The 26,973-nt window shown below is 40.0% G+C and overlaps 1 protein-coding gene across 7 annotated transcripts in view; it reads right to left on the bottom strand.

Annotated features, from left to right (window-relative positions):
- WDFY2 (WD repeat and FYVE domain containing 2) overlaps window positions 1-26,973 on the bottom strand; it is a 225,843-nt gene that overhangs the window by 123,475 nt on the left and 75,395 nt on the right. For 6 of the 7 annotated variants that reach the window (XR_004966163.1, XR_004966164.1, XM_036300337.1 and 3 more), the window contains exons 2-3: window positions 17,832-17,899; window positions 753-826 (exon numbers count right to left, since the gene is read on the bottom strand). Coding sequence is in view for 5 of the 7 variants with exons in the window: in XM_036300337.1 (XP_036156230.1) it covers window positions 753-826; window positions 17,832-17,899 (142 nt within the window). In the remaining 2 variants the exon portion in view is untranslated. Of the gene's footprint in view, window positions 1-752; window positions 827-17,831; window positions 17,900-22,538; window positions 22,588-26,973 lie in introns of those variants that run through there. The other variant, XM_036300338.1, reaches the window with a different exon arrangement.

Below are 26,973 nucleotides of genomic sequence, written 5' to 3'. Positions count from 1 at the left end.
GTCGCGACCCCTTTGGCGGTCGAATGACCCTTTCACAGGGGTCGCCTAAGACCATCCTGCATATCAGATATTTATATTACGATTCATAACAGTAGCAACATTACAGTTATGAAGTAGCAACGAAAAATTTGAGTCACAACATGAGGAACTGTATTTAAAGTGCCAGAGATTGAGAACCACTGGCTAATATTTACCTGGATCTACTATTCAGACTGAATGTAGATTCTGTGTTTTCTTTAAAAATTCATATAAATTTACCAAATTCTACTCACATGCTACAGGGAGTTAAGAGGACAACGAGGAAAGGAAGAAAGAGGGGAAGGAGAAAACATAGAGTATCAAAGACAAGATCAGATATGTGGTCTAAAAAGTCATTTCCCTTGTATTCTGTCACTTGTGTGGGGAAGCATATGACACCGTGATTAACAATCTGATCAAAGCCACTAGTATGACAGCTTGTTCCCACTAACACACAGATTTGTGTAGTTCACTTGCTGGCCTCATAATGCCCCTATTCTAGGCACTGTGTACACTGTAAATCAAGCTGAATTTTATCAGCATTGAGTCTAATGATAGCTCTCCCTGTACCTCAACATAAATTGCTGCACTGCAATTTTTACTTTACTTAGCAAGAAAATTCACTTGTTAATTTGAAAAAAAAACCTAATAAATAATTCTCATCACAATACATATATACATATTCCACAGGAAGGGAATTATTTTAACTGGAAATCTTATTTATGTGTACTTACTGAGATTGTACCATTGTCTAGACCTATGGACAGTCTTCTTGTTTCCGGATTAAAAGACATGCATGAACATGGAGCTGAAAGAAATGAACATGTTGATGAAGTTAACAAAACAATGATTCTCATCGATGCAGGAGTGACTAGCTAAACGTGTATGGCTATTTTTTTCTTTGGCCACTATTTCCTGAATAACAGTTCATTTAACTCCCACTCACCAAAACTGAAAACAGTAAATTTATAGCCAACCCTAGTTTTTCAGTTACACTTTTAATCAATATAACAAATAAGATATTCTCAAGTTCTAAGGGCTTGGTCTCAGCTGTTCTGTCCATCAAGTCTAAGTTTGCTTGACTAGATTAATAATATTTTGTGCTGTGTAATCCTTCTGTCACCAGCCTATCTGTCTCTTCCACTCAAACCCCAACTTTAATAGAAAAAACTACCTTTTCTGAACTAGTTAAGCAAAAGAAAGATCTTATTATTCTCCCCCCCCCCACTACTATAAAAATCTATTTTGAATCACAATTGATTTGGGGTATGAAGACTAGCAGAAATCTTTTATTCTCAGCATTCAAGGGATATGCTGGAAGCTGCTAATTAAAAAAGACTGAGGATTTGTCTCAATCTAAATGAGAATCAACTTGACACAGGGCCAGGCTCTATGCAGTGGTTCTCAACCTTGGCTGCACATTAGAACTACCTGGGAATCTTTTTAAAATCCTGATTTCTGGGCCTCATCCTCTGGAAATTCTGTTTCTTTGTTATGGGGTGTGGCCACAACATTAGTAACAAAGAAACAGAATTTCCGGAGGATGAGGTCCAGAAATCAGGATTTTAAAAAGATTCCCAGGTAATTCTAATGTGCAGCCAAGGTTGAGAACCACTGCACAGGAAAGAAACCAGGAGAGTCAGTTCACCCTGTCCTGGACTGGGCTACCCGGTTCTGCAAGAATGACCTCAGCTTAAGTAAATTAAGCATGTCTGGAAGCCACGTGTGGCCATGAAGTGCTTGCTAAACAGTCAGCTTCCAGGTGCCTGCCTTATCAACCTATGCTTGCTTGTAAGAATGGAGGCCTTTTGACAATTTGTCCTATACTGAAATAGTTGTTATAAAGAGTCCTACACAATTTTTAAAAATTCCCCCTATCTTCACAGTAGCGCTGTAGATCATGAACTATATTCATCATCATAATCATAACTGGCATCAGATATTTTTATTACTACTTTTCACAGTTATGATTAGATGTCTTACCCAAGGTCACACAGGAAGAAAAAGCTGGAAAAGGTTCAAAGACATAACTCAAACACAGTCCTACTTTCAACCATCCAACTTAGATATCTTTAAACTATAAAAGAACTTCAAGTCCTACTAACAGAGCCATTTCATAAACACATCAATTAGTAATATTTTTTCATTCTTTATAAAAGGGCCCTGAACCACAATAAAAAAGATCTTCTAGCCCTAGCCGGTTTGACTCAGTGGATAGAGTGTTGGCCTGCAGACTGGAGGGTCCCAGGTTCGATTCCGGTCAAGGGCACATGCCTGGGTTGCGGGTTTGATCCCCAGTGGGGGGTATGCAGGAGGCAGCCAATCAATGATTCTCTCTCAACATTGATGTTTCGATCTCTCTCTCCCTCTCCCTCTCCCTTCCTTTCTGAAATCAATAAAAATATTTGTTTTAAAAAAATATTTTAAACTACATAATCACTTCTTTCTAATTTTCAATCATGATACAGTTAGAAAATAGAAACATACAAAAAATAATCCCCCCCCACCCCCCCGAACTTCTAACTAGTACCGCAGAATATCTTCTTTCAGTTTAGCCACAAAATTAAACTAGATTCCCAAAAGAACACTGCTGGAAAAAGTAATCAAATGGTATTTAATGCACTACCCTAAGAAAGTCTTACTTGCCCATGGCCTACAAACTATGTTGACAAAATTTCTATACAGATGCTAAGATGCCAGGTCTCATAATCCTATATTGTGGGTAAAATTAAAATAAAATGATTTCATGAAAAATTATCATGTTAGCTGAAAAAAGCAAACAAAAATACACTGTGATTACAACTACATAAACAAATAAAAATATATACAGAAAAGCTAAATATAGTTTGTTCAAGTAACAAGATTACTTCTTTAACATTGTCTTTACTTAGTATTTTGCTATTTGTTACAATTTTTAAATTGAATGATTTATTAAATATAAGTATCTATATATATAAAAGGCTAAGTGACCAATCATCTGATGGACCGACCAGCATAAAGGATGGCATACGCACTGGCAATCCTATCTAATAAAGAGGGAATATGCTAATTGACCCTCATGCTGTCAGAAAGATGGCGGCGCCCACAGCCAATAAGGAGGGAATATGCTAATTGACTGCCCTGCCCTCAAAGATGATGGCACCCACAGCCAATAAGGAGGGAATATGCTAATTGACTGCCCTGCCCTCAAAGATGATGGCACCCACAGCCAATAAGGAGGGAATATGCTAATTGACTGCCCTGCCCTCACAGATGATGGCACCCACAGCCAATAAGGAGGGAATATGCTAATTGACTGCCATGCCCTCGAAGATGGAGGTGCCCACAGCCACAAGATGGTGGCGCCCAGTCCCTTCAGCTCCACCGGGGCAGTAGGCGCACAGCAAGGCCGGGCCCACCTGCCTCCAGAGACCCCCAGCCCCCTCAGCCCCCCAGCTGCCCAGGGCAGGCCCGAGGTGCAGGCAAGCCTCAGATGGCGGCTGCCCAGCCTCCCAGGGCCACCTGAGGCTCAGGTAACCAGGGCCGGCCGAGGCTTGCGCTGCTGGCAATGGCAGTAGCAGAGGTGTGATGAGGCATCACCTTCCCCTGATCGCTGGGTCACTTTCCACCCCTGAGGGCTCCCGGACTGTGAGAGGGGGCAGGCCGGGCTGAGGGACCACCCCCCCCCCCCGCCCCCAGCCTGGCCTAATAATCACAAGTCAATAAAAAATAATGGTCTCTCTAATGGCTAATAATCACAAGTCAATAAAAAATAATGTTCTCTCTGATGGCTGAAAGTTCATCACAGATGAACTGGCTAAGAAACTACTCTACTCTTTTACCTTAAAATTACATTCCCCAGAGGGTAAGCAGTGGCTGACCAGAACTATAAAATTACAATACCGCTCCCCTCTATGACTATCAAAACTGTGTCCCTGAATTCAAATTGAAATAAATACAGCATGATACAAAACCTGAAGATATATTTATTTCCCCCACCTTTAACTGTTTTCCTACAAGAAAGGATAACCACCAAAGTAATCTTTGTAGGGTGACCTCCATTTGCTAAGGCCTCTCATGTATACCATGTGTCAAAATTTATAGAGCCTGCAACCTGGACAGGGATCAGGAGGACCTGTGGGAAGAGATCCCATACCCTATGTTGGCAGGGAAGTCCTACAAAAAGAAATCTATGTTTACAACAGAACTCTACGGTTCTAATGGTCCCTCCCCTTAACTTCCTCTTCTCCTCAGTAAAAAAGGGGCTTTCCACTTCTTGCACTATGTGCTTGTGGCTCACCACAGCTGCACGTACTGGATTGCAATTCCTTTTTTTTCCTCAATATATCCTTTTTGGTGATGGAATACCTGGTTGGCTTTTGTTTACATTTGATGCATGCTATGTGTGGTTTGCCTGGGACTGCTTCCACCTCCCCTCCCCTAAGAACTGAAATTCAAGGCCTTGCCACAAGTCTTGTTGATGTCACATCCTATTTTTCTCTAGCTTATTTTCTCACCATTTTTATTGAAATCTAGAAAAAAACTGATTCCAATGTCTTCATAAAATAGTACAAGAACTCGTTTGCTATGCTATCTGATTAAGATTTGCCATCTCCCATCTCTGTCTCAGACTTATGGCAGTCAAAGAAGTATACTTGGCAATATTTTAAGATAGTGAAAGGTAAAAATTAGAAATTTGTGCAGGCTATGTGCAATGGGAAATAACATTCTCATACTTTATGCCTTCATGGCTTGCTAAAATCTTATCTTTAAAATTAAACACTTACTGAATATTTTTGTTCGTTTGTTTCAAGTATTACAAATAGTAGTACATATGTCTCCTTTTTCTCCCATTGACCTCCCCCCGGCCTCCCCTACCCTCCGGCACATGCCCCCACTCCCTGCCCCCAGCAGCTGTGTCCATTGCATGCATACAAGGCCTTCAGTTGATCTCTAACCCCGGCCCCCAACCTCCCCTGCCTTTCTGCTGTAGTTTGACAGTCTATTCGATGCTTCTTTGTCTCTGTATCTATTTTTCTTCATCAGTTTATGGTGTTCATTATATTCCATAAATGAGTGAGATCATGTGATATTTATCTTTCTCTGACTGACTGATTTCGCTTAGCATAATGCTCTCCAGTTCCATCCATGCAGTTGCAAATAGTAAGAATTCCTTCTTTTTTATAGCAGCGTAGTATTCCACTGTGTAGATGTACCACAGTTTTCTAATCCACTCATCTACAGATGGGCATTTAGGCTGTTTCCAAATCTTAGCTATTGTAAATTGTGCAGCTATGAACATAGGGAAGGATATATCCTTTCTGATTGGTCTTCCTGGTTTCTTGGGATATATTACTAGAAGTGGTGTTACTGGGTCAAATGGGAGTTCCATTTTTAATTTTTTGAGGAAATGCCATACTGTTTTCCATAGTGGCTGCACCAGTCTGCATTCCCACCAGCAGTGCACAAGGGTTCCTTTTTCTACACATACTCGCCAGCACTTGTCATTTGTTGATTTGTTGATGGTAGCTATTCTGACAGATGTGAGATGGTACCTCATTGTCGTTTTGATTTGCATGTCTTGGATGATTAGTGACTTTGAGCATGTTTTCATATGTCTCTTGGCTTTCTGAATGTCCTCTTTTGAAAAGTGTCTATTTAGGTCCTTTGCTCATTTTTTGATTGGATTATCTTCCTTTTAAGTTGTATGAGCTCCCTGTAAATTTTAGAGATTAATCCCTTATGAGAGATAAAATTGGCAAATACGTTCTCCCATGCAATAGGCTTTCTTGTTGTTTTGTTGGTTTCTTTTGCGGTGCAGAAGCTTTTTATTTGGATGTAGTCCCATTTGTTTGTTTTCTCCTTAGTTTCCATTGCCCTAGGACAGTGATGGCAAACCTATGACACGCGTGCCAGAAGTGACATGCGAACTCATATTTTTGGTTGATTTTTCTTTGCTAAATGGCATTTAAATATATAAAATAAATATCAAAAATATAAATCTTTGTTTTACTATGGTTGCAAATATCAAAAAATTCCTTTATGTGACACGGCACCAGAGTTAAGTTAGAGTTTTTCAAAATGCTGACACGCCGAGCTCAAAAGGTTCACCATCACTGCCCTAGGAGCTGTATCAGTAAAGATATTGCTACGACAAATGTCTGCTATTTTGCTGCCTATGGAGTCTTCTAAGATTTTTATAGTTCCCCATCTTATGTTTAAGTCCTTTATCCATTTTGAGTTTATTTTTGTGTATGGTGTAAGTTGGTGGTCTAGTTTCATTTTTTTGTATGTATCTGTCCAATTTTCCCAACAATATTTATTGAAGAGACTATCTTGACTCCATTGTATGCTCTTGCCTCCTTTGTCAAGTGTTAATTGAGCATAATGGCTTTTGTCAATTTCTGGGTTCTCTGTTCTGTTCCATTGGTCTATATGTCTGTTCTTGTGCCAGTACCAGAAAGTTTTGAGAACAGTGGCTTTGTAATACAGCTTGGTATCTGGTATTGTGATCTCTCCAACTTTGTTCTTCTTTCTCAGGATTGCTGCAGCTATTTGGGGTCTTTTTTTATTACAGATGAATTTTTGGAGAGTTTGTTCTAGGTCTTCGAAGTATGCCACTGGTATTTTAATGAGGATTGCATTGAATTTATAGATTGCTTTGGGTAGTATGGACATTTTAATGATGTTGATTCTACCAAACCAAGGACATGGTATATTCTTCCATTTGTTTATGTCTTTCTTTATCTCTTTTTTCAGCATCCTGTAATTTTCTGAGTACAGGTCCTTTGCCTCCTTGGTTAAATTTATTCCTAGGTATCTTAATTTTTTGTTGCAATGGTAAACAGGATTTTTTTTTAGTTTCTTTCTGTGAGTTCATTGTTGGTGTATAAAAAAGCCATAGACTTCTGGGTGTTAATTTTGTATCCTGCTACATTGCCGAATTCATTTATTAAGTCTGTTACTGAGTATTTTTTAAAGGTAAATCTTTGTAGTTTCAGGCAGGTATTCTGCTTAAAGGTTAGGAGAAATAAAATGAGAAAAAAACTCCAACCTGGGCAATTATATCAATAACTACATAATTTGAAAGGGGAAAAGCTCAAGAGATGCGGGTCCTAGAAAAAGGGAACTTAAGAGACCAACATCAATCTCAACAGAGTCAATAATTAAGTGGATTAGAGAGAAATTGGCCACTTGTGTTTCTAATACTTCTACCCCATAGGTCAGGGGTGGAGAACATCTGTATAAGGCCTGAAAAATCATTTGGTCTGACCTGGCCAAGGCATTAGGGGTGAGTTAATTAAATATAGCAGGCTAATTTTTAAGTTGATAATTTTGTATGGCCTACAAATAATGTTATAAATATCCGAATGGCCCTTGGCAGAAAAATGGTTCCCATCCCTGGTCTTAAAAAATATTGCACTTGCTTAAAAAACAACAACAATGTAGTTGAGAGCAGGATTCTCAAAATACTTCTACTTGGGGAAAAGTTTCCTAATTTCTATTATTTAAACCTGTGATTCTTTCAGTTTATGACTTACTTTCTGTCCTTTGCTGATCGGTTGAACTTTGCTCAAATCAACATAAGTTTCACTGACCAGTAAGCCTGAATTTCAATCACTCTGACTGCTTTACAATGCTAAAGGCATTATTTGGCAGGAAACATGAATCTTCATCGAATGTTCTGGTGGGAACTTTAAAACTAAATAAACAACATTACTTCCATGAATAAAACTTCAGTTGTTAAAGGCATCCTGGTGAAGTTAAATGTCAAAATTCTAAGTTAAAAGGGCTTTGAATACAGAGCCTTCAAGGAGCACCCCACCACCACAAAGTAAAGATTTAATTTACTGATCTTACTTCATTCAGCCCTGTTTGTCACAAGATAGTTGTTATTATGTTTACAATATTCAACCCATGCTTTATTTTTTTTTTTTAAAGTACATTTTATTGATTTTTTTACAGAGAGGAAGGGAGAGGGAGAGAGATTTAGAAACATCGATGAGAGGGAAACATCGATCAGCTGCCTCCTGCACACTCCCTACTGGGGAGGTGCCTGCAAATAAGGTACATGCCCTTGACCAGAATTGAACCTGGGACCCTTCAGTCTGCAGGCCGACGCTCTATTCACTGAGCCAAGCCAGTTAGGGCAATCCATGTTTTATTTTATTAAGAACACTTATATCTATTACTTCGATTGCCTAGTGTTTAAAAGCATTTTTTCATTTAAGTCAAATATTTTATGTACTCAAACAAAATGAGCCATTTATTTTCTTTTAATTTAGTGAGTGACATCAACAAAATTACAGTAAATTATCAATAATCACTTTTTCTCCCTGACAAGTTATAAGTTATAACCAAGTGATCTAATAATTACAGCAAGTATAAAATTACTGTCAGATGAAAATCAAACAAGAATATGCTAAATAAATTGTTTAATTACTCAGATTAATATGTTATCTTCAGTTTAAATAATCAGTGTTTTCCTTCATTTCCATTAAAAATCAAAAGTTCCTTAGGTACCTTAGTAAACATAAAAATGAAAAGATAACATTATTTTCAAAAATGTAAATACTATAAAGAATACATTGTTTTTACACATGGTTCCACAATATAACCTATATAAAATAGAAACCAAAAAAGGAACAATATACCTCATAACTAGCAACCAAGAAGTTATTTGAAATAAGGTATGAACAACAGGATAAGCATTTCCTATATAACACCCATCTGCCAAGAAACTCCCTCAATCCAATTAAAGATATTGTCTAGAAGTGACCAAAACAAACACTAGCTTATAAAATCAGAACTGCCAAATCCATTATTTTCAATACCTTTCTATCATGAATGTAACTACATGAATTTCCTCCCCAAACTTCAATAAACCCAACAGAAGAAGTGGGATAACACATGAACCACTTTCACAGTCCTAAAACATTAAAAGTTGTCCTTTGACTTCACCAATGGGAAAATTCCCATTTGCAATTTACATACAGAATAACTCATTTCCTTCCCAGATAAAAAGCAAATGAACATATTAACAGTTTTAATATCCTAAGTCCTCAATTACAAGTTATCTGTTGCTCTGGGGAACAATTTTCAACCTTTTCCATCTCATGGCACACATAAACTACTAAAATTCTGTAGCACACCAAAAAATATATTTTTGTCAATCTGACAAAAAAAAAAAAATAGGTATAGTTTTGATTCATTCACACCGGATGGCTAACCTGCTGGTTGTTGTCATTTTTTTATTTGAGAATCTAAGGAAAAAGAGGTCAGTGTCCTGGATAGTCAGTTATTGCATGTTTTAAAAATTATTGCAGCCCTGGGCGGTGTGGCTCAGTCGTTTGGGTGTTGTTCCGAATATTGAGAGGTCACCAGTTCGATTCCTGGTCATTGCCCATGCCTGGGTTGCAGGCTAGATCTCCAGTGGGGAGCATGCAGGAGGTGGCCGATTGATGTCCTGCTCTCACAATCAATATGTCTCTTTCCCTCTCCCTTCCTCTCTCTCTCTCTCTCTCTAAAAATCAATAAAAAATATTTTTAAAAAATTCTTACAACTCACCGGTTGAAAATCACTTTTCTAAGACTCCAGTCCCAACAAATAGGAAAAGGAAACCAATCTAGTCAAAACCTCACAAATTAGCAAATCTTTCCTAATCCCTCTGGGTTAAGATCAGCAAAGTATACATTTCTAAACACCAATAACCTGAAAGGACTTTACAAATACTTATTTGATACTACAGGCCCGGTGCATGAAATTCGTGCATGGGTAGGAAACCTAGGCCTGGCCGGCAATCAGGGTCTATTGGGGCCTTCCTTCCCCAGGTGCCGGCTGCTGGCCGGGGCCTTCCTTCGCACCCGCCTTGGCCTGGAGCCACCCGCTCACCTGCTCCACCATCCCGCTGTAGTCCCGCTCTCTTCGGGACCCATCAGGGCTGGCAGCGCCTCCACTGCCACCCACGGCCAGCGCCCCGTCACCAACGCCCACCATGTTCCGCGCTACCCCCTGGTGGTCAGCATACGTCTAACTCCTGGTGGGTCAAATTCTTGCCCGTAGGGACAATTTGCATATTAGCCTTTTATTATATAGGATATCTCATAACCAGAAAATGGACAGTTTATCTATTAGACTTCAGACCAGAGAAAATGTAAAGGTCTCCCCCAAAACTGACTCAGCAAAGTGGTAGCAAAAATGAAAATCAAATATGTTTCCCTCCCAGGCATAGGTTCTAACCTACAAGGTATTTTGAATATAGTAGTTCCCCTCTCCCCTTATCTGCAAGGGATACATTCCAAGAACCCAGTGGATGCCTGAAAATGCATATACATACTATGTAAACCCTATATATACTATGTTTTTCCTATACACACATATCTTTTCATAAAGGAAGCACTTTATGGGTTCACTTTGACTTACGTGAATTGCCAAACACGGTTACTCTTTTAAAATACATTTTTTTTTATTAATTTGAGAGAGAGAGAAAGGGAGAAGGGGAAAGAGAGAAACATCGATTGGTTGCCTTCTGTTCGCACCCCTACCTGGGACCTGACCCACAACTCAGATATGTGTCCTGAATGAAAATCTAATCAACAACCTTTCTGTACACAGAATAATGCTCAACCAATTGAGCCACTCTAGCCGGGCTCAGCACCATTACTCTTTTACTTTGGGTTCATTATTAAGTAAAATAAGGGTTACTGCAATATAAGCACTGGCATCGTGAGACATTCAATCTGATCACCAAGAGGGCTACTAAGTGACTACAGGCCAGGGAGCATATACAGCAGGTAGAAGCTGGACAAAGGGATGATTCATGACCCAAGTGAGACAGGGAGAGATTTCATCATACCACTCAGGACAGCGCTCAATTTAAAACCCATGATTGTTTTTTTCTGGAATTTTCCATGTGATATTTTCAGACCATGTTTGACCACACTGACTGAAACCATGGAAAGTGAAACCACAGATAAAGGAGGACTACTGTACTCCAATCTTTTTTTTTACAATATATTTTTATTGATTTCAGAGAGGAAAGGAGAGGGAGAGAGAGATAGAAACATCAATGATGAGAGAGAATTATCGACCAGCTGCCTCCTATATGCCCCACACTGGGGATAAAGCCGGCAACCCCAGGCATGTGCCCTGACCAGGAATCGAACCTGTGACCTCCTAGTTCACAGGTCACTGCTCAACCACTGAGCCACACTGCTGGGCTTTACTCCAATCTTAAACAATTCCTATCTTTGGGTGAATTTAATATAAACAGCAAAACTATGTTCAAACTTCATCTCTATATTCGTCTTACCTAAGATCATTTACTTAATGCATTCCCTACCTCATTTCATGATGAATTTGAAATGGCTTAAAAAAACAAAAAACAAAAGAAAACCAGATACAATAAAACCAAACAATAGGAATAAGCAAAAAGTCATGACTAAGGAAACATATAAGAACAGAAAGAAATTAGAATATAGATCTATTGGGAAACAAAATAGGTTTCACATTTCACATTATCATAGCGATTCTCAACCTACGGGTCGCGACCCCTTTGGGGGGTCAAACGACACTTTCATAGGGGTCGCCTACGACCATCGGAAAACACATATATAATTACATATTGTTTTTGTGATTACTCACTATGCTTTAATTATGTTCAATTTGTAACAATGAAAATACTTCCTGAATATCAGATATTTACATTATGATTCATAACAGTAGCAAAATTACAGTTATGAAGTAGCAACGAAAAGAATTTTATGGTTGGGGGTCACCACAACATGAGGAACTGTATTAAAGGGTCGCGGCATTAGAAAGGTTGAGAACCACTGCTTTAGAACCATGTACCAGGTTCTTAGAACTGTTACTCCAAACCTTTTCACCTCATGGTAGATACAGAAATTAGATCTGTATGCCACTGGAGTGAAAGGAAGAGAATACTAGGGCCAAGATGACTAGATTACCCCTGCTCTGCTACAGGGGTCAGTTCTTAGAGCCAGTGAGCCATTTGGGCCATCCTAATATGTTGTAGTGTACATGCTGGGAAGTTCCACCTTAGAGAAAGCAAAGGGTTTCTCATTCTCTTATTTGAAAAATATTACTACTTAGTGCTTCTCATCAAAAGGACACTGAACATTATGATAGACAATTACTTCAAAAATAGCAATAACGTACACATCAGTCTGAGATGAGAGCACAATGAATGAAGGCATTTCTGCACAGGGCTAACATAGAGTGGGAAAAATCAAAATATAGATGAATCATCAAATTTCATGATGCCACCATAAATAGACTTTCAACCAGGCTTTGGATAAAAACTGGGAAGTAAACAGTTAAAAATTATGTTTTTCAGTGAGAACTATAGTTCCTATACTTTGAAAGTTAACAGAGACACATCAAACAGTATGGTGGTTACAAGAGGGAAAGGGGTGGTGGGTGGTAGAGGGTAAAGGGTACCAAATATATGGTGATGGATGATAAATTGACTATGGGTGGTGGGTACAAAATGCAAAATACAGATCATGTATTATAGTAATATACACTTGAAACCTTTATGACCCTATTAACCAATGTTATCCCAATAAATTTAATTTAAAAAAAGAGATGGAGAGATAGCCCAGTTGGATGGCCCAGTGGTTGAGCATCAACCTATGAACCAGGATGTCACAGTTTGATTCCTGGTCAGGGCACATGCCCTGGCTGCGGCTGGATCCCCAGTAGGGGGCCTGTAGGAGGCAGCCAATCAATGATTCTCTCTCATCATTGATGTTTCTCTATCTCTCTCCTTCTTCCTTCCTCTCTGAAATCAATAAAAGTATTAGAGAGAGAGAGAGAGAGAAAATAAGTTAACTAAGTAAGTGGTAAAGTGACCAGACTTGTGTGAAAACTGAGAGGCCCAACCACTACTTCAGACTGGACAAACCATCCCCTCAGGCCACGGAAAAAAGCTGGAAATATGACAAAAGAGGTCATTTGATGGCTGTTAGGTGTGCCTTTTATCTGTAATTAATCTTTGAAAAACTGTCTTCTGTTTTGCTTTGGGAGCAAAGTTATAAACACTTAGGAGCCAAAGTAAATTCCACCTGCCTGTCCTGGCAGCAACAGAACCCACAGAGGTTTACCTATTATCCAACACACCCTAGTCTTGAGGCTTTGCCCCTCTTAACTTCCTATTCACTACATCACTGGCAGACAAGTTGTTTTACCTATTCTCTGTGCCCAAGGGGAAAAGTTGGCAACAAAGGCCCAGACATGATACCCAAAATACTTTAATAGAGTAAGAAAAATCTCAAACACCTGCCACCCTGGCTCCTGCTTGAGATCTCTCTCCTTCATTCATTCGTCTGACCTAGTTGGTAAAGTAAATCTAAAATACCCAACCATGAAAATAGAAATACCTGTGCTTTTCATGTGTATGTGTGTTTTTTCCTTTGTAGTGTGATGCAATGTGGTGATTGAAATGCTATTTATTAGATGCCTGAAACAAATAATCACACAAATGGACACAACTGAAACTTCAACTCTGTACCGTTATGAAGGCCCCTTTCTGGTTTCCAAACCCAGGCGGGTCCCAGTTGAGTAGACTGTAACTTGATCTTGTCATAGGAAATAAGTAGGTACTATGTGAGATATGCCAAGAGGATATTATTTTTTTAATATTTTTCATTGATTTTAGAGAGGGAGGAGGGAGAGAGAGAGAGAAAAGAAACATCAATGAGAGAGAAACACCGACTGGTTGCCTTCTGCATGCTCTCCACCTGGGATTGAGCCCACAACCAGGGCATGTGCCCTGACCCAGAATCGAACTGTGGACTTCTTGGTGCATGAGTCACTCAACCACACTGGCTAGGCAAGAGGGTATTATTTTTTTAAATTTATCTTTATTGATGATATTACTTTTTGAAAGACTATTCGATAAGGAAATGCTCTTACTTCTCACCCATCCATAAAAATCAGCTTTTAGGAAACTACAAAACAAGTAATCAGTTACCCAAATTCTCTAAAGACAGCAGGGGTTTAAAATGAAATTTTTGTGACCATGTTTTCATTATGCCTACTTCCCATGTATTAACACTCATTATGAATCATAGGTGGTACTTATTTTAGGTCTGCCTTCCCCACCATGAAGACAGGAATCATCTGCCATATTTAACCACCATATTCATGGTGTTTAGTACAGAAGAAACATTTTAAATCTGCTGAATGGACTACCCACAGAAATTAAGAGAAATAGGATAAATATTTCTTTCTGCTGTTCTTTCCTTGCCCTCACTTTTCCCAGCCTATTTTCAGCTTAACACCACAGTGACAGCAACAGGGACATGGCTCAGTCCTTTCTCTCTAAGAATCATAGAGATCCAAGAGAAACTGAACAGTGGGGAGGAGGTACACTAATTCCAATCAGGGCTAGGCTGTCACATTCCTGCAGTTACAAGAAACAGAAACACACTGGAGAGAACTTACGCACAAATGGGCATATCCAGTAAGAGAGGGAGTATCTTTTGAACTCAAAGGAAGAAGCCAAGCCAGGTTTCTGGGGGTTACGAGGATGATGAGGAAAACCTTCAGCATCACTGGCTCAGGATTATCTCCCTGTGAACCAAGTAGTCCTTCCTTCCTTGTTCACACTTTCTTTTAAGCAAATCAGCTTGCATTGCTTCTTCCAGTACACAAATGCCTCACAGCTCTAGGGTATACATGTTCCCAGCTCAAGGACCAGCCTACACTGAGACTAGCATTTCCTACTTGAAATTCTAAATTCCAAGGAAAATCAGATTGACTCAGGGGCAAACAGCCTTAACCAGGCAAGTCTGGTTTCTCCTGGCTCCCGCCTACAGAGGACATGGGAGTTCCGCAGAAAAGACAGGGTATGAGGACACTCCCAAAGCAGTAGCTGTGTTTGTTATCATGATGAGTTTACTTATCTTTCTTTTGTCTTCCACGCCCACAAGTTCACTCAGCCTTACCACACTGCCTTTTAGGCTCACTCACTGCCATCAAACTTAGCCTTCAGTAGTCATTCTTTCTCATCTAATGCCTTCTGTTTCCTTCCTTCCATTAAACTTCAAATTCTCAGTGCTACACAACATTAGTATCCTACCCAGAACATACAAATACTATATTGAAAAGGTGTTTTAATGGACAAATAAGCCATTATAATATGTACAAGATATTTTGTTTTATTTGGAATTTGGATACTACTATAAACACAAAATGTGGTCACGTCCACCAAGTGGTGTCTATATTATAGCCTCCAGATATACTGTACCTTTTCACTTACTTTATAACTAATACCACATACCTGTCACTTACGGATAATATTGACAAAAACACCTTTAAAAAGAAAGGATTGCAAAACAACTTGTTGGAAATTAAAAACTATTTCAGGTTTTTTAATTAACCAAAAATATAGCATATACCCTGATGCAATAAAATTCTGCCTCTCTCAAGTTAAAACTTAAATTCTTGCTCAGACATCAGTGACTATGTTATCTAAATGCATATGATTCCTAGGGACATAAAAGCAAATTTCTGACCAATTATGAAGAACACAGCCTTTTGTTATTTTCTCTCTCCATGGTAGTGGAACCACCCAACAATAAAAGATTACAGACATCATCTTGACCATATGTATGCCTTGTTCATCTGCAAATCCTGGCACCTAGCTTGATGGTCTATATATAGTAGGTGCACAGTAAATGTTTGACTAGGATGTATACTTTTACCTATGTATTTACAAATCAACATCACATATGCCTGAGGCTTTACATGCATTCATATAAATGTATAAATTGCCACAAGACAATCTTCTTAAACTGTAAGATGCTAGAGATCTTTTTAGAACGCAGATTCTGATTCAGAAGATCAGGACTGAAACTCAATATTTGCATTTCCAGTAAGTTTTCTGGTGATCCTGATGCTGCTGGTCTACAGGCTCCATTTTAATGTCCAAGTAATCCCTTTTTACTCCTTATACTAGAACACCATAGTTAAAGTATGCAAATAATTAGAGGGTCCTTCTTGTCAAAGACCATGCTCAGTCATTATGAAAATTACAATAATGTTGTCAGGGAAACGCATCTTTATTAACAGATTCAAGTCTTCAATAGTATTTATTTATTGAGCACCTATGCCAGGTGCAGAAGCTACAGCAGCCTTTTAGTCATTCTGGCAGACAACTTAATAAATGATGAAAATGCAACTCAAGGTTTCTTCTGTATTCTCAGTGATATTCAAATAAAGAGAGCATAAGAGAATGACACTTAAATGTGTATGAATGTGTATATGGGAAGGGGTTCTATAAGTTATTGCTTAGGATTCTGTGTCATCATCAAGTTCCTAATAATGTTTATCTCAAGTACATTTCTTGCTTGCTATCCCAAGCCCTCACTATTCTGCCCAGGTCTGCCTCTCCTCTGCCTTTGCAGTCAAGGAAGTGATCAGTCTCTGGGATCAACTTCAATTTTTTGGATTATAGACCTTCCCCAACTCTTTCAGTGAGATGTTGTAACAAGTCTGATAAAAAAGCAAGACCACTGATCAGACTGGTTCATACCATTTAAAAATCAAGAAAAAATCAATCAGAGAATTCATTTCCCTTTCCAAATACCTAAGTCCCCATTATCGCCTTTGCATATAATGGTGTCTGCTGGAGGTACAATAGGTAAGGGACAAATGTAAGTACCCAGAATTATAAGAAGTTTCTTCTTCACTAATATAGGGTTCAGCTCCATGGTTATAACACAAAATTCTAGAGACACATAAAACCTCAAAGATAATTTCAAAAGTCACAGAAGGCCATTACATTCTTAATTCATTTGTTCATAATCAGGCAAATCGTTATTTATGTTATTACAGCATTCTTTTGCCAGAGGCACAAACATAATCACATCTACAATTTAGCATGAATTTATTTTAGTTTGTTTTTTTTATGGCATATAGTTCTCAAACTGGGATACTTGTATCACAAAAAAAAAAAAGTGCAAACTGTAGCAAGCCAGAGGGTATATGAGCCCAAACAGCAAATCTGAGGGATTTTTCTAGGATGTCAATTTTAATTAAGATTTGAAAGAAGGGGAATAAGGGAAATGTTTACTAATATAACTGATGACGAATGTAAATAATGGTTTTATACTAAAGCAAACAATAGACTATGATGCCCAATTAATTTTAATGATAAAATACTAACTGAAAAGAAAGTTCCTATTTTGGAGAGCTAGGTCTTCTCTCCCTACAAGGGAATGTTGGCAGTGTAAGAATCTAAGAATCAGTCATATCTTTTTTAAAAAGTATATTTGAAAGATTTGCTATTTATCAGTGTAAGGACATATTTCTCATGTATGATCTTGGGGAAATGAGGTTGACTTCCATTTAGATTGTTTCAATCTGAAGCAAATTCTTTTAAGAACTGAATGTTCAATGTTGAATGTCTTGAATTTTAATAAATAACGTAACAACAATGCAAGGACAAATTTACTTCACAAATATAATCACTGGACAAAATTTTGAATTGTCTAAGGAAGTACTTTACGAAAAAGTTAAACAAAATGTCAGAGAACAGAGTGAGACTGCTGTAATCAGTTTATATGCTGTAGTCCTTCCACTAATCTCATTCAGAAACTATGTATATATAATCAATTTCAGAACAAATTTCTTGTTTTACATACTGAGAGCTTTAGAAAATCTAAAGTGATTTACTATAGTACTTTCCATAGATAATCCCAACCTCAGGAATCACTATTCAAGAAGAAAATACAGAGAAGATAATCTCAGAAAGAAGGAGAATTGAGGTCAATGTTTAGTTTTTTTAGACAGAAATCCAGATACTTACAAGGCATCACATGATATATGCTTGGCCAATATTGTCCACTATCTCTCTTTAACCATACACGAACTGTCCTGCAACAAAAGAAAATGTGTTTTAAAATAAATATTTTTAGTCATAGGAAAATTTTGATAGAAACCAAACCTATTAATTATACACACATAGACATATTTTATATGAAACATATCTTAACTATACATAATATATACCTTAACTATATAAAATATATATATACAGATATATGCATATACACCACATAAGCCTCTCTAAAGATCCTACATTTAAGGCTTGTATACATCAAGAATTATATAGACTCTTGAACTATCCCCATATATGTCTATATGAGCACATGTAATGGTGATAATGAAAATTATTATTATTTTTGTTGTTGTTTTGCCTCTCCATGTTTATGATTTTTCCCCCTAGTCTGCTGGAAACATTCATGTGCCTGGGAGCTACTAGGTTTTACTACTGAAAGAAATGCAAGGAGATAAAATGAAGCAATATGCAGTATCTGACACACAGAGAAGGATTACATAGTAAATCCATAGTCTTACCGGCCAGGCCAGGCCAGGCCAGGCCACTGTCTTGAGAGATAGTTCTTCCAAGCATGGTCTGGCAATCATAAACTCTGAGAACCACATTTCCTGAGCTAAAGGGCCAGTTATTGGGCCCACCATGAAACAACGAAATCCCGTAGCAAAGACTATGAGTGACATTCCAGGCCAGCTGGCCAGAAAGAGAGCTCAGAGAGGAGGAGCAAAAGAAAGAAAGAAGTAGTCAAGAGTGGGCCATTGGGCTCTGACCAGTGGCCCCACCATGAGCCATGACATCATATGCATAAGTTGGCAAGGCAAACACAACTAAGAGGTAAAGGGACAGTGCTCCATAGCCCACAGAAAGTAGCAGACATCAAAGAAAATGAGCAGTTCCCCACTGCTAGTAGATTATATATGTCACACCTACACTCCATACTCTTAAATCATCCAGGATAAAAATAAGACAAAGAAAGAACATATTTTCCTCAGAGAGTTGAACACTACCTAAACAAACTACTTAAGTCTTCATACTACATAGACTAAGTTTTAAATACTTTGGATTTTTTCCCAATTAATCAGTAGGTCCCATAAGAAATATTAGGAAAAAGACTAGATTGACTACAGACAAAATAAATGTCATTATCTCTGCATGAACACAAGATATAGTGTAGTGATATATAGTAACAATACAGATACTTACAAAATCCCATCCTTCTGGTCAACTATCCTAATTTGTGAGAAGGACTGGCATAATGGTAAAAAATTTGTAAGAAGTTATTTGATACATATACTATTTATACACATATCAGTCCTCATTTAAATTATTTTTATAATATATGCCATTACATTTTAATATGTAGATTCCCTCAACAAGAATGAACGCAGGAGTAACATCATAAATATGGCACAGTGAGAAGCTCCAGGAATCAGACCCTACACCAAATCAACTGTTGAGCTGGCAAGAACTGTCAGAATCACTATTTTAAAACTCTAAAGTCTAGCCTGGCTGGCATGACTCAGTAGTTAAGCTTTGACCTATGAACCAGGAGGTCATGGTTCAATTCCTGGTCAGGGCACATGTCTGGGTTGCAGGTTCAATCCCAGTGTGGGGCATGAAGGAGCCAGCCAATTGTGATTCTCTCTAATCATTGATGTTTCTGTCTCTCTCCCCCCTCTCCCTTCCTCTCTAAAATCAATAAAAATATATTTAAGAACCAAACAAACAAAAAACTCTAAAGTCTAGTTACATACTAGCAGGACACAAGGGAATGCTTGATGAAGTAAAAAGCTGGTATGTCAGTGAATTTCATGTTTTGCTAGCAGCTACCATCATGCATGCACTATTCCTGTAGCAGGCAGTTGTGGGGACAGTGGCCCATGTTCAGAGTGGTTTGCTGATACCAAGGTGGGAACCCTGCCCTCCCAAAATTTGGGGATGTGTGTGTTGTGATTTGCTGGCAGTTCACTGAAAGACTAGAGAAAAGACTGGCCATTGTTTGAATCCAGAAGGGCTGAAGGGCCCCAGGCAATGTCTGTCAAAAGAATTTAAATCAGTGGTTCTCAACCTTCCTAATGCCCCGACCCTTTAATACAGTTCTTCATGTTGTGGTGACCCCCAATTTCATTGTTACAAATTGAACATAATTAAAGCATAGTGATTAATCACAAAAACAATATGTAATTATATATGTGTTTTCCGATGGTCTTAGGCGACCCCTGTGAAAGGGTTGTTTGACCCTTTTTAAATTTTAAATGGAGAGAAAACCTTTCTTTCCTTTATGAAATCCAGGTATTAAAAGAAATCAGCCCTAGCCAGTTTGGTTCAGTGGATAGAGCATCAGCCTGTGGACCAAAGGGTCCTGGGTTGGATTCCGGTCAAGGGCACCTACCGTGGTTGCAGGCTCCTCCCTGGCCTAGGCCCTGGTTGGGGCTCGTGCAGGAGGCAACCAATCAATGTGTTTCTCTCACATAGATATTTCTCTCTGTCTTTCCCTCTCTCTTCCACGCTCCCTAAAAATCAATGGAAAAATATCCTCAGGTGAGGATTAACAACAATAGCATATCCTATATAATAAAAGCCTAATATGCTAAGTGTCCAGGCGACCGGTTGTCCATTCAACCAGTCAAAGTGTAATATGCTAATGATATGCTAAGGCCTCTCAACCACTGGCTATGATATGCACTGACCACCAGGAGACAGAGAGTGGACCGCTCGACCAGTCGATATGACATGCATTGACCACCAGGGGGCAGATGCTCTGACCAGTAGATTAGCTTGCTGCTGGGGTCCAGCCAATTGTGACTGAGCGAGATGGGCTAGACACACCCTGGAGCCATCCAGGGTCCCTCCCCCGCTGGCCAATCTCCCGCATCTCTCCCTAACCCCAATCATGTACCGGAGGGGTCTCTCGGCCTGGCCTGCATCCTCTCTCACTCCAGGACCCCTCGGGGGATGTCAGAGAGCCGGTTTCAGCTCAATCCCACAGGGGGAGCACTGCTCAGCCAGAAGCCGAGCTCATGGCTGGCAAGCGCAGCAGCGGTGGCAGGAGCCTCTCCCACCCCCAAGGCAGTGCTAGGGGGAGCAGGCCTAAGCCATCAGTCAGACATCCCCAGAGGGCTCCCGGACTGGAAGAGGGCACAAGCCAGGCTGAGAACCCCCCCCCCGCCCCCCGAATGCAGGAATTTCATGCACCGGGCCTCTAGTATATATATAAAAGAAAAGAAAAGAAAAAAAGAAAGCAAGAAATCATTGGTGGAGGATTTCAAGATGGTGGTAGACTAGGTTGAAGCTACATTCACCTCCCCCAGGATGAAACTGGAATTACAACTAAATTAAAGAACAATCATCCTGAATAACTAACTGAAAACTAGCTGAAGAGGAGTCTTACAACCAAGGATTTACTGAAGAAGACACATCGAGACTGGTAGGAAAAGCAGAAATGAGAAATGGCTGGCTCTGCTCCCACAGGCAGCAGCTGAAGTTCCAGACAGATATCTCAGCTATGGGAGGTTTCCCTGAGAAGAGTGGGGCCTAAATCAGAAACTGGGCTTCCCAGCTCAGAGCACCGGAGCCAGGAAGAGTCACCCATATAATATCTGGCTGTGAAAAGCAGTGGTATTTCTGTCTGCCAGGGAGCATTAAAGTTAGCTGCAGACACAGGCACTCTCTTAAAGGGCCAACACACATAATTTTGTGCAGTCACTCACCTTGGACTCTGGTCGAGAGAGGGTGAAGTGGACTAGATGGCCTGAGGAGAGTGTGGGGTTTGTGGCTCTGGAGAGGGAGCGGGAGGGACAGACCCCAGAAATCCCTGTGCTGAGTCATTTTTCCATACCACAGATGCCATCTTTCTGGGGTGGAGGACTCCCCTCCATGTGGCACCAGCTAGGGGAAAGCAACTAGACTCACACTCTAGACTCCCTCTCACCCCACCCTGTAGAGCTTAGGCCCTGCTGAGGAGTCAGCTGCCTTGGCCAGGTTGTAGAGGTCTGGGCAGATGCAGGGGGTGACAGAGTTGTCTGGATTTGAAGAAGGAGCCATTACCTCCATTTTCCCATGAAGCTAACTGGAGCTTTCCCCTCACAGGATATCCAATAGAACCACCCTCCTTGGCTTCCAGGAGACTCCAGCTCTGAGGTCTGGAGGCTCCACCCACCAAATCTTAGTTGGTTTCACCCAGCCAAGGTGGGACAAAGTCCAGGAAAGACTGAGTCATAAGGCTCTGGGGCCAGGACCACATGCACCACCTCTCCAGAAGCCTGACTAGCACCTCTCCCTCATAGGAGACCCACTAGCACCATCCTCCCCATTCAGCCAGAGGCTCTTTTCATTGACTGAGCCTAACAAGCAGCTGGCAGGTGGATGTGGATATCAGGGTGCCTTGGGACTTTTGCTGACCTGCCCCTGGACCCAGTATTAGAAAAAAACAGCATTTGTGTGTAGCTTGGTCCTTTGAAAATGCATGCAAGCCAAGCAAAGGCAGCCACAAACTATGGACCACTTTGTAGTTCCAAACAGGTTTCTGAGGGCCAAGCACAGACAGCATCTGACATTGGCCTGCACCAGAGTCCTTCCTAAGACACCCAGAAAGAACACACACAGTTACAAATTTCAGACAGCATCAGAGCAGCACCCAATAACTTCACAAACAGCATATCCAAAAGGAGATCTCACCAGACACCAGACTCTGTTGTAGTGAATTCTGCTTCATGTTGTCACAACCTACAGAGCAGCTTGCATGCCATGGTTGGGGTTGAGCCTCACACAAAGCCAGCATAGGGATCAACCCTATGCAGGAACTGGCAAATAGCAATCAACACTCAATTACAATAGGAGGGGCCATATAAGCCACACGAGAGACATTCCTAGAGCACTCAACTCAGGTGATCAATGGGACTGCACCATTACATACCACAGGACACCTACGGTATACGGCAACCTACGACACACTGGGAGTCATAGCAGATCTAATTACTACATAGAAACAAACACAAAGAGGCAGCCAAAACACAGAGACAAAGAAACACTCGCCAAATGAAAAGAACAGAACTCTCCAGAAAAAGAGCTAAATGAAATGGAGGCAAGCAATTAATCAGATACAGTGTTCAAACTAGGGTTATAAGGATGCTCAAGGACTTCGTGAGAACCACAAGAGCATGGAAAAGGGCATAGAAAACATTTTTTTAAAAAGAACCAGAAAAAAATGAAGAATAAAATGTCTGATATCAAGAATACACTAGGCTGCATGAAGCAGAGGATCAAATCAGTGATTTGGAAGACAAGGTAGAAAAAAACACCCAATTGGAAAAGCAAAATAAAAAAAGAATCCTATATAATAAAGAGGTAATATGTAAATTAACCCTCACACCCTCACAAGATGGCTGCCTATGACCAAGCCGGCAGGTGGGTTAGTGAGGGACGACCAAATGACTGAACAGCAGACTATGTGGGGTGACCAGGCTGGTGGGGAGGCAGTTAGGGGCAACCAGCTGGCAGGGGGGGGGTGTTCAGTTGGGGCGACCAGGCCAGCAGGGGGGGAAGTTGGGGGCAATTAGGCTGGCGGGGGGGCAGTGAGGGGCAACTAGGCTGGCAGAAGGGGGGCAGTTGGGAGCAACCAGGATGGCAGGGGAGCAGTGAGGGGCGACTAGGCCAGTGGGGGGGGGGCAGTTGGGGGGGGCAATTGGGGACAACCTGGCCATCAGCGGGAGGCAGTTAGGGGAAACCAGGATGGCAGGGGGGGCAGTTAGGGATGATCAGGCCAGCACACAGAGGCAGTGAGGGATGATCAGGCTGGCAGGGGGAGGCAGTTAGGGACAACCAGGCTGACGGGGGGGGGGGGGGCAATTAGGGGTGATCAGGCCAGCACACAGAGGCAGTGAGGGGCGATCAGGCTGGCAGGGGGAGGCAGTTAGGGGCAACCAGGCAGGCTGGCAGGTGAGCTATTAGGAGCCAACGGTCCAGGATTGTGAGAGGAATGTCCTAAACTGGCAGTCAGACATCCCCCAAGGGGTGCCAGATTGGATAGGGTGCAGGCTGGGCTGAGGGGACCCCCCCACCCGTGCACGAATTCCATGCACCGGGCCTCTAGTTGAAAATAATGAGGATAGTTTAAAGGACAATTGGAAGTATATGAAGCACAACAACATCTGCATCATAGGGTTACAGAAGGAAAACAGAGAGAGTAAGGAACTGAGAACTTATTTGAAGAAATAATGACTGAAAATGTCCTTAACTGGTTGAAGGAAAAAGACACACAAGTTCAGGAAGTGCAGAGAGTCCCAAACAAGATAAAACCAAAGAGCCCAAACCAAGACATATCATAATTAAAATGTCAAAGATTAAAGACAAAAAGAAAATTTTAAAAACCATGAGAGAAAGACAGTTACCTACAAGGGAGCTCCCATAAGACTGTCATATAATTTCTCAATAGAAACATTTCAGGCCTGAAGTGATTAGCATAAAATATTCAAAGTGATGGAAAACAAGAACCTACAACCAAGACTACATTCTCCATCAAAAATATCATTTAAAACTAAAGGAGAGCCCTAGCCGGCATGGCATCCAAATTGGACAGAAAGAAATAAAACTGTCAATATTTGCAGATAACATGATACTTCATATAGAGAACCCTAACAATTCCACCAAAAACTACTACAACTGATAAATGAATTCAGTAAAGTAGTATATAAAATAAATATTCAGAAATCAATTGCATTTTTATACATCAATAATGAATAGTCAGAAAGGGAACCTAAGAAAATAATCCCATTCACAATTGCTTTGAAAAAAAATACCATGGAAAATTTTAACCAAGGAAGTAAAAGATCAGTACTGGGAAAACTATCTTCTATACATATAAAAGCCTAAGCAACTAAACGACCAAACGACGAGTCAACCGGTCACTATGATGCACACTGACCACCAGGGGACAGACGTTGAATGCACAGAATTGGGCTTCCTCCTGTCTGGATCGGGCCTGCGGGAATTGCGAGAGGGCACAGGCCAGGCCAAGGGACCCCACTGGTGCACGAATCTGTGCACCAGGCCTCTAGTAAGATAATAAAAAAAGAAACTGAAGAAAATACAAATAAGTGAAAGCATATACCATGTTTATGGATAGGAAGAATTAATATCATTAAAATGTCCATACTATCCAAAGCAATCTACAGATTCAATGCAATTCCTATCAAGATACCAATAGCATATTTCACAGAACTAGAACACATATTCCAAACTTTTTGGAATTCCAAACACATATTCCAACACTAGAACACATATTCCAAAACTTTATATGGACCATAATAGACCCCAAATAGCCACAGCAGTCTTAAGAAAAAAGATCAAATTTGGAGGTATCATGTTACCCGATATTAAACTATACTACAAGTCCATAGCATGGTACTGGCATAAAAATAGGCAAATAGATTAATGGAACAGAACAGAGAGCCCAGAAATAAACCCATGCCTTTATAGTCAATTAATATTTGACAAAGAACGCAAAAACATACAATGGAGTAAAGACTATCTATTCAGTAAATGGTGTTGGGAAAATTGGAAAGATAGGTGCAAAAAAAAAAAAAGAAAGAAAGAAAAGAAAAGAAAGAAACTAGACCATCCTCTTACACCATACACAGGAATAAACTCAAAATGTATTAAAGACCTAAGTGTTAGATTCAAAACCATAAAAATACTAGAAGAAAACAGACAGTAAAATCTCGGACATTTCTCCTAGCAATATTTTTTCTGATATCTTGCCTCAGGCAAGGAAAACAAAAAAAAAATGTTTTTAATGGAACTACATCAAACTAAAATGTTTTTGCACAGTAAAGGAAACCACCAACAAAATGAAAAGACAAACCACTGAATGGGAGAACATATTTGCTGACATATCTGATAAGGGCTTAATATCCAAAATTTGCAAAGAACTTATAAAACTTGACAATAAAATAAAAAAATCCAATTAAGAAATAAGCAAAGGATCAGAATAGACACTTGTCCAAAGAGGACATACAGATGGCCAATAGATTTATGAAAGGATGCTCAACATCACTAATCATCAGAGAAATGCAAATTAAAAACAATGAGATATCACTTCACTCCTGTCCAAATGGCATCATCAATAAATCAACAAACAAGTGTTGGCAAGGATGTGGAGAAAAGGAAAGCCTCATGCACTGTTGCTGGGGATGCAGATTGATGCAGCCACTATAGAAAGCAGTATGGAGTTAAGTCAAATAATTAAAAATTGAATTGCCACCCTAGCCAATTTGGCTCAGTGGGTAGGGCATCAGCATGCGTACTAAAGGGTCCTGGGTTTGATTCCAGTCAAGGGCACGTACCTCAGTTGTAGCCTTGATCCCTGGCCCAGGTAGGGGCATATGCAGGAGGCAACCAATCGATGTGTCTCTCTCACATCGATGTTTTTCTCTCTCTGTCCCTCCTCCTCCCTTCCACTCTTTCTAAGAATCAATGAAAAATATCCTCAGTGAGGATTAACACACAGAAATATAACTCAGCCTCAGCAATTCCACTTCTGGGACTATATCCAAAGAAACCCAAAACACTAATTCAAAAGAATATATGCACCCCTATATTCATAGCAGCATTTCTTCCAATCGCCAAGATTTGGGAGCCGCCCAAGTGTCCATCAATAGAGGTGTGGATAAAAAAACCAGTGGTATATTTACATAATGTAATACTACTCAACTGCAAAAAAAAAAAAAACAAGAATGAAATCTTACCTTTTGCGACAGTGTGGATAGACCTGGAAAGTATTATGCTAAGTGAAATAAGCTAGTCAGAGAATTACAAGAAGCATGTGATTTCATTTATATGTGGAATCTAATGAACAAAATAAATTAGAAACAGACTCATAGATACAGAGAACAGAATGACAGCTGTCAGAGGGAAGGGCAGTTGGGGATTGGGTGAAAAAGGTGAACGGATTAAGCAAAGAAAAAAACGCATAGACAAGTATGGTGATTACCAGAGGAAGAGTAGTGGGAAGAAGTATAAGAGGGTAAAGAGGTGATAAATGGTATGGAAGGAGGCTTGACTTGGGGTGGTGAACTAAAACATACAGATGATAGATTATAGAATTGTACATATG

The sequence above is a fragment of the Myotis myotis genome, unplaced genomic scaffold (genome assembly GCF_014108235.1).
Source record: "Myotis myotis isolate mMyoMyo1 unplaced genomic scaffold, mMyoMyo1.p scaffold_m19_p_3, whole genome shotgun sequence".
Lineage (NCBI taxonomy): Eukaryota > Metazoa > Chordata > Mammalia > Chiroptera > Vespertilionidae > Myotis > Myotis myotis.
Note: the sequence above shows the minus strand (reverse complement) of the source record. Positions and strands in the feature narration are given on the sequence as shown.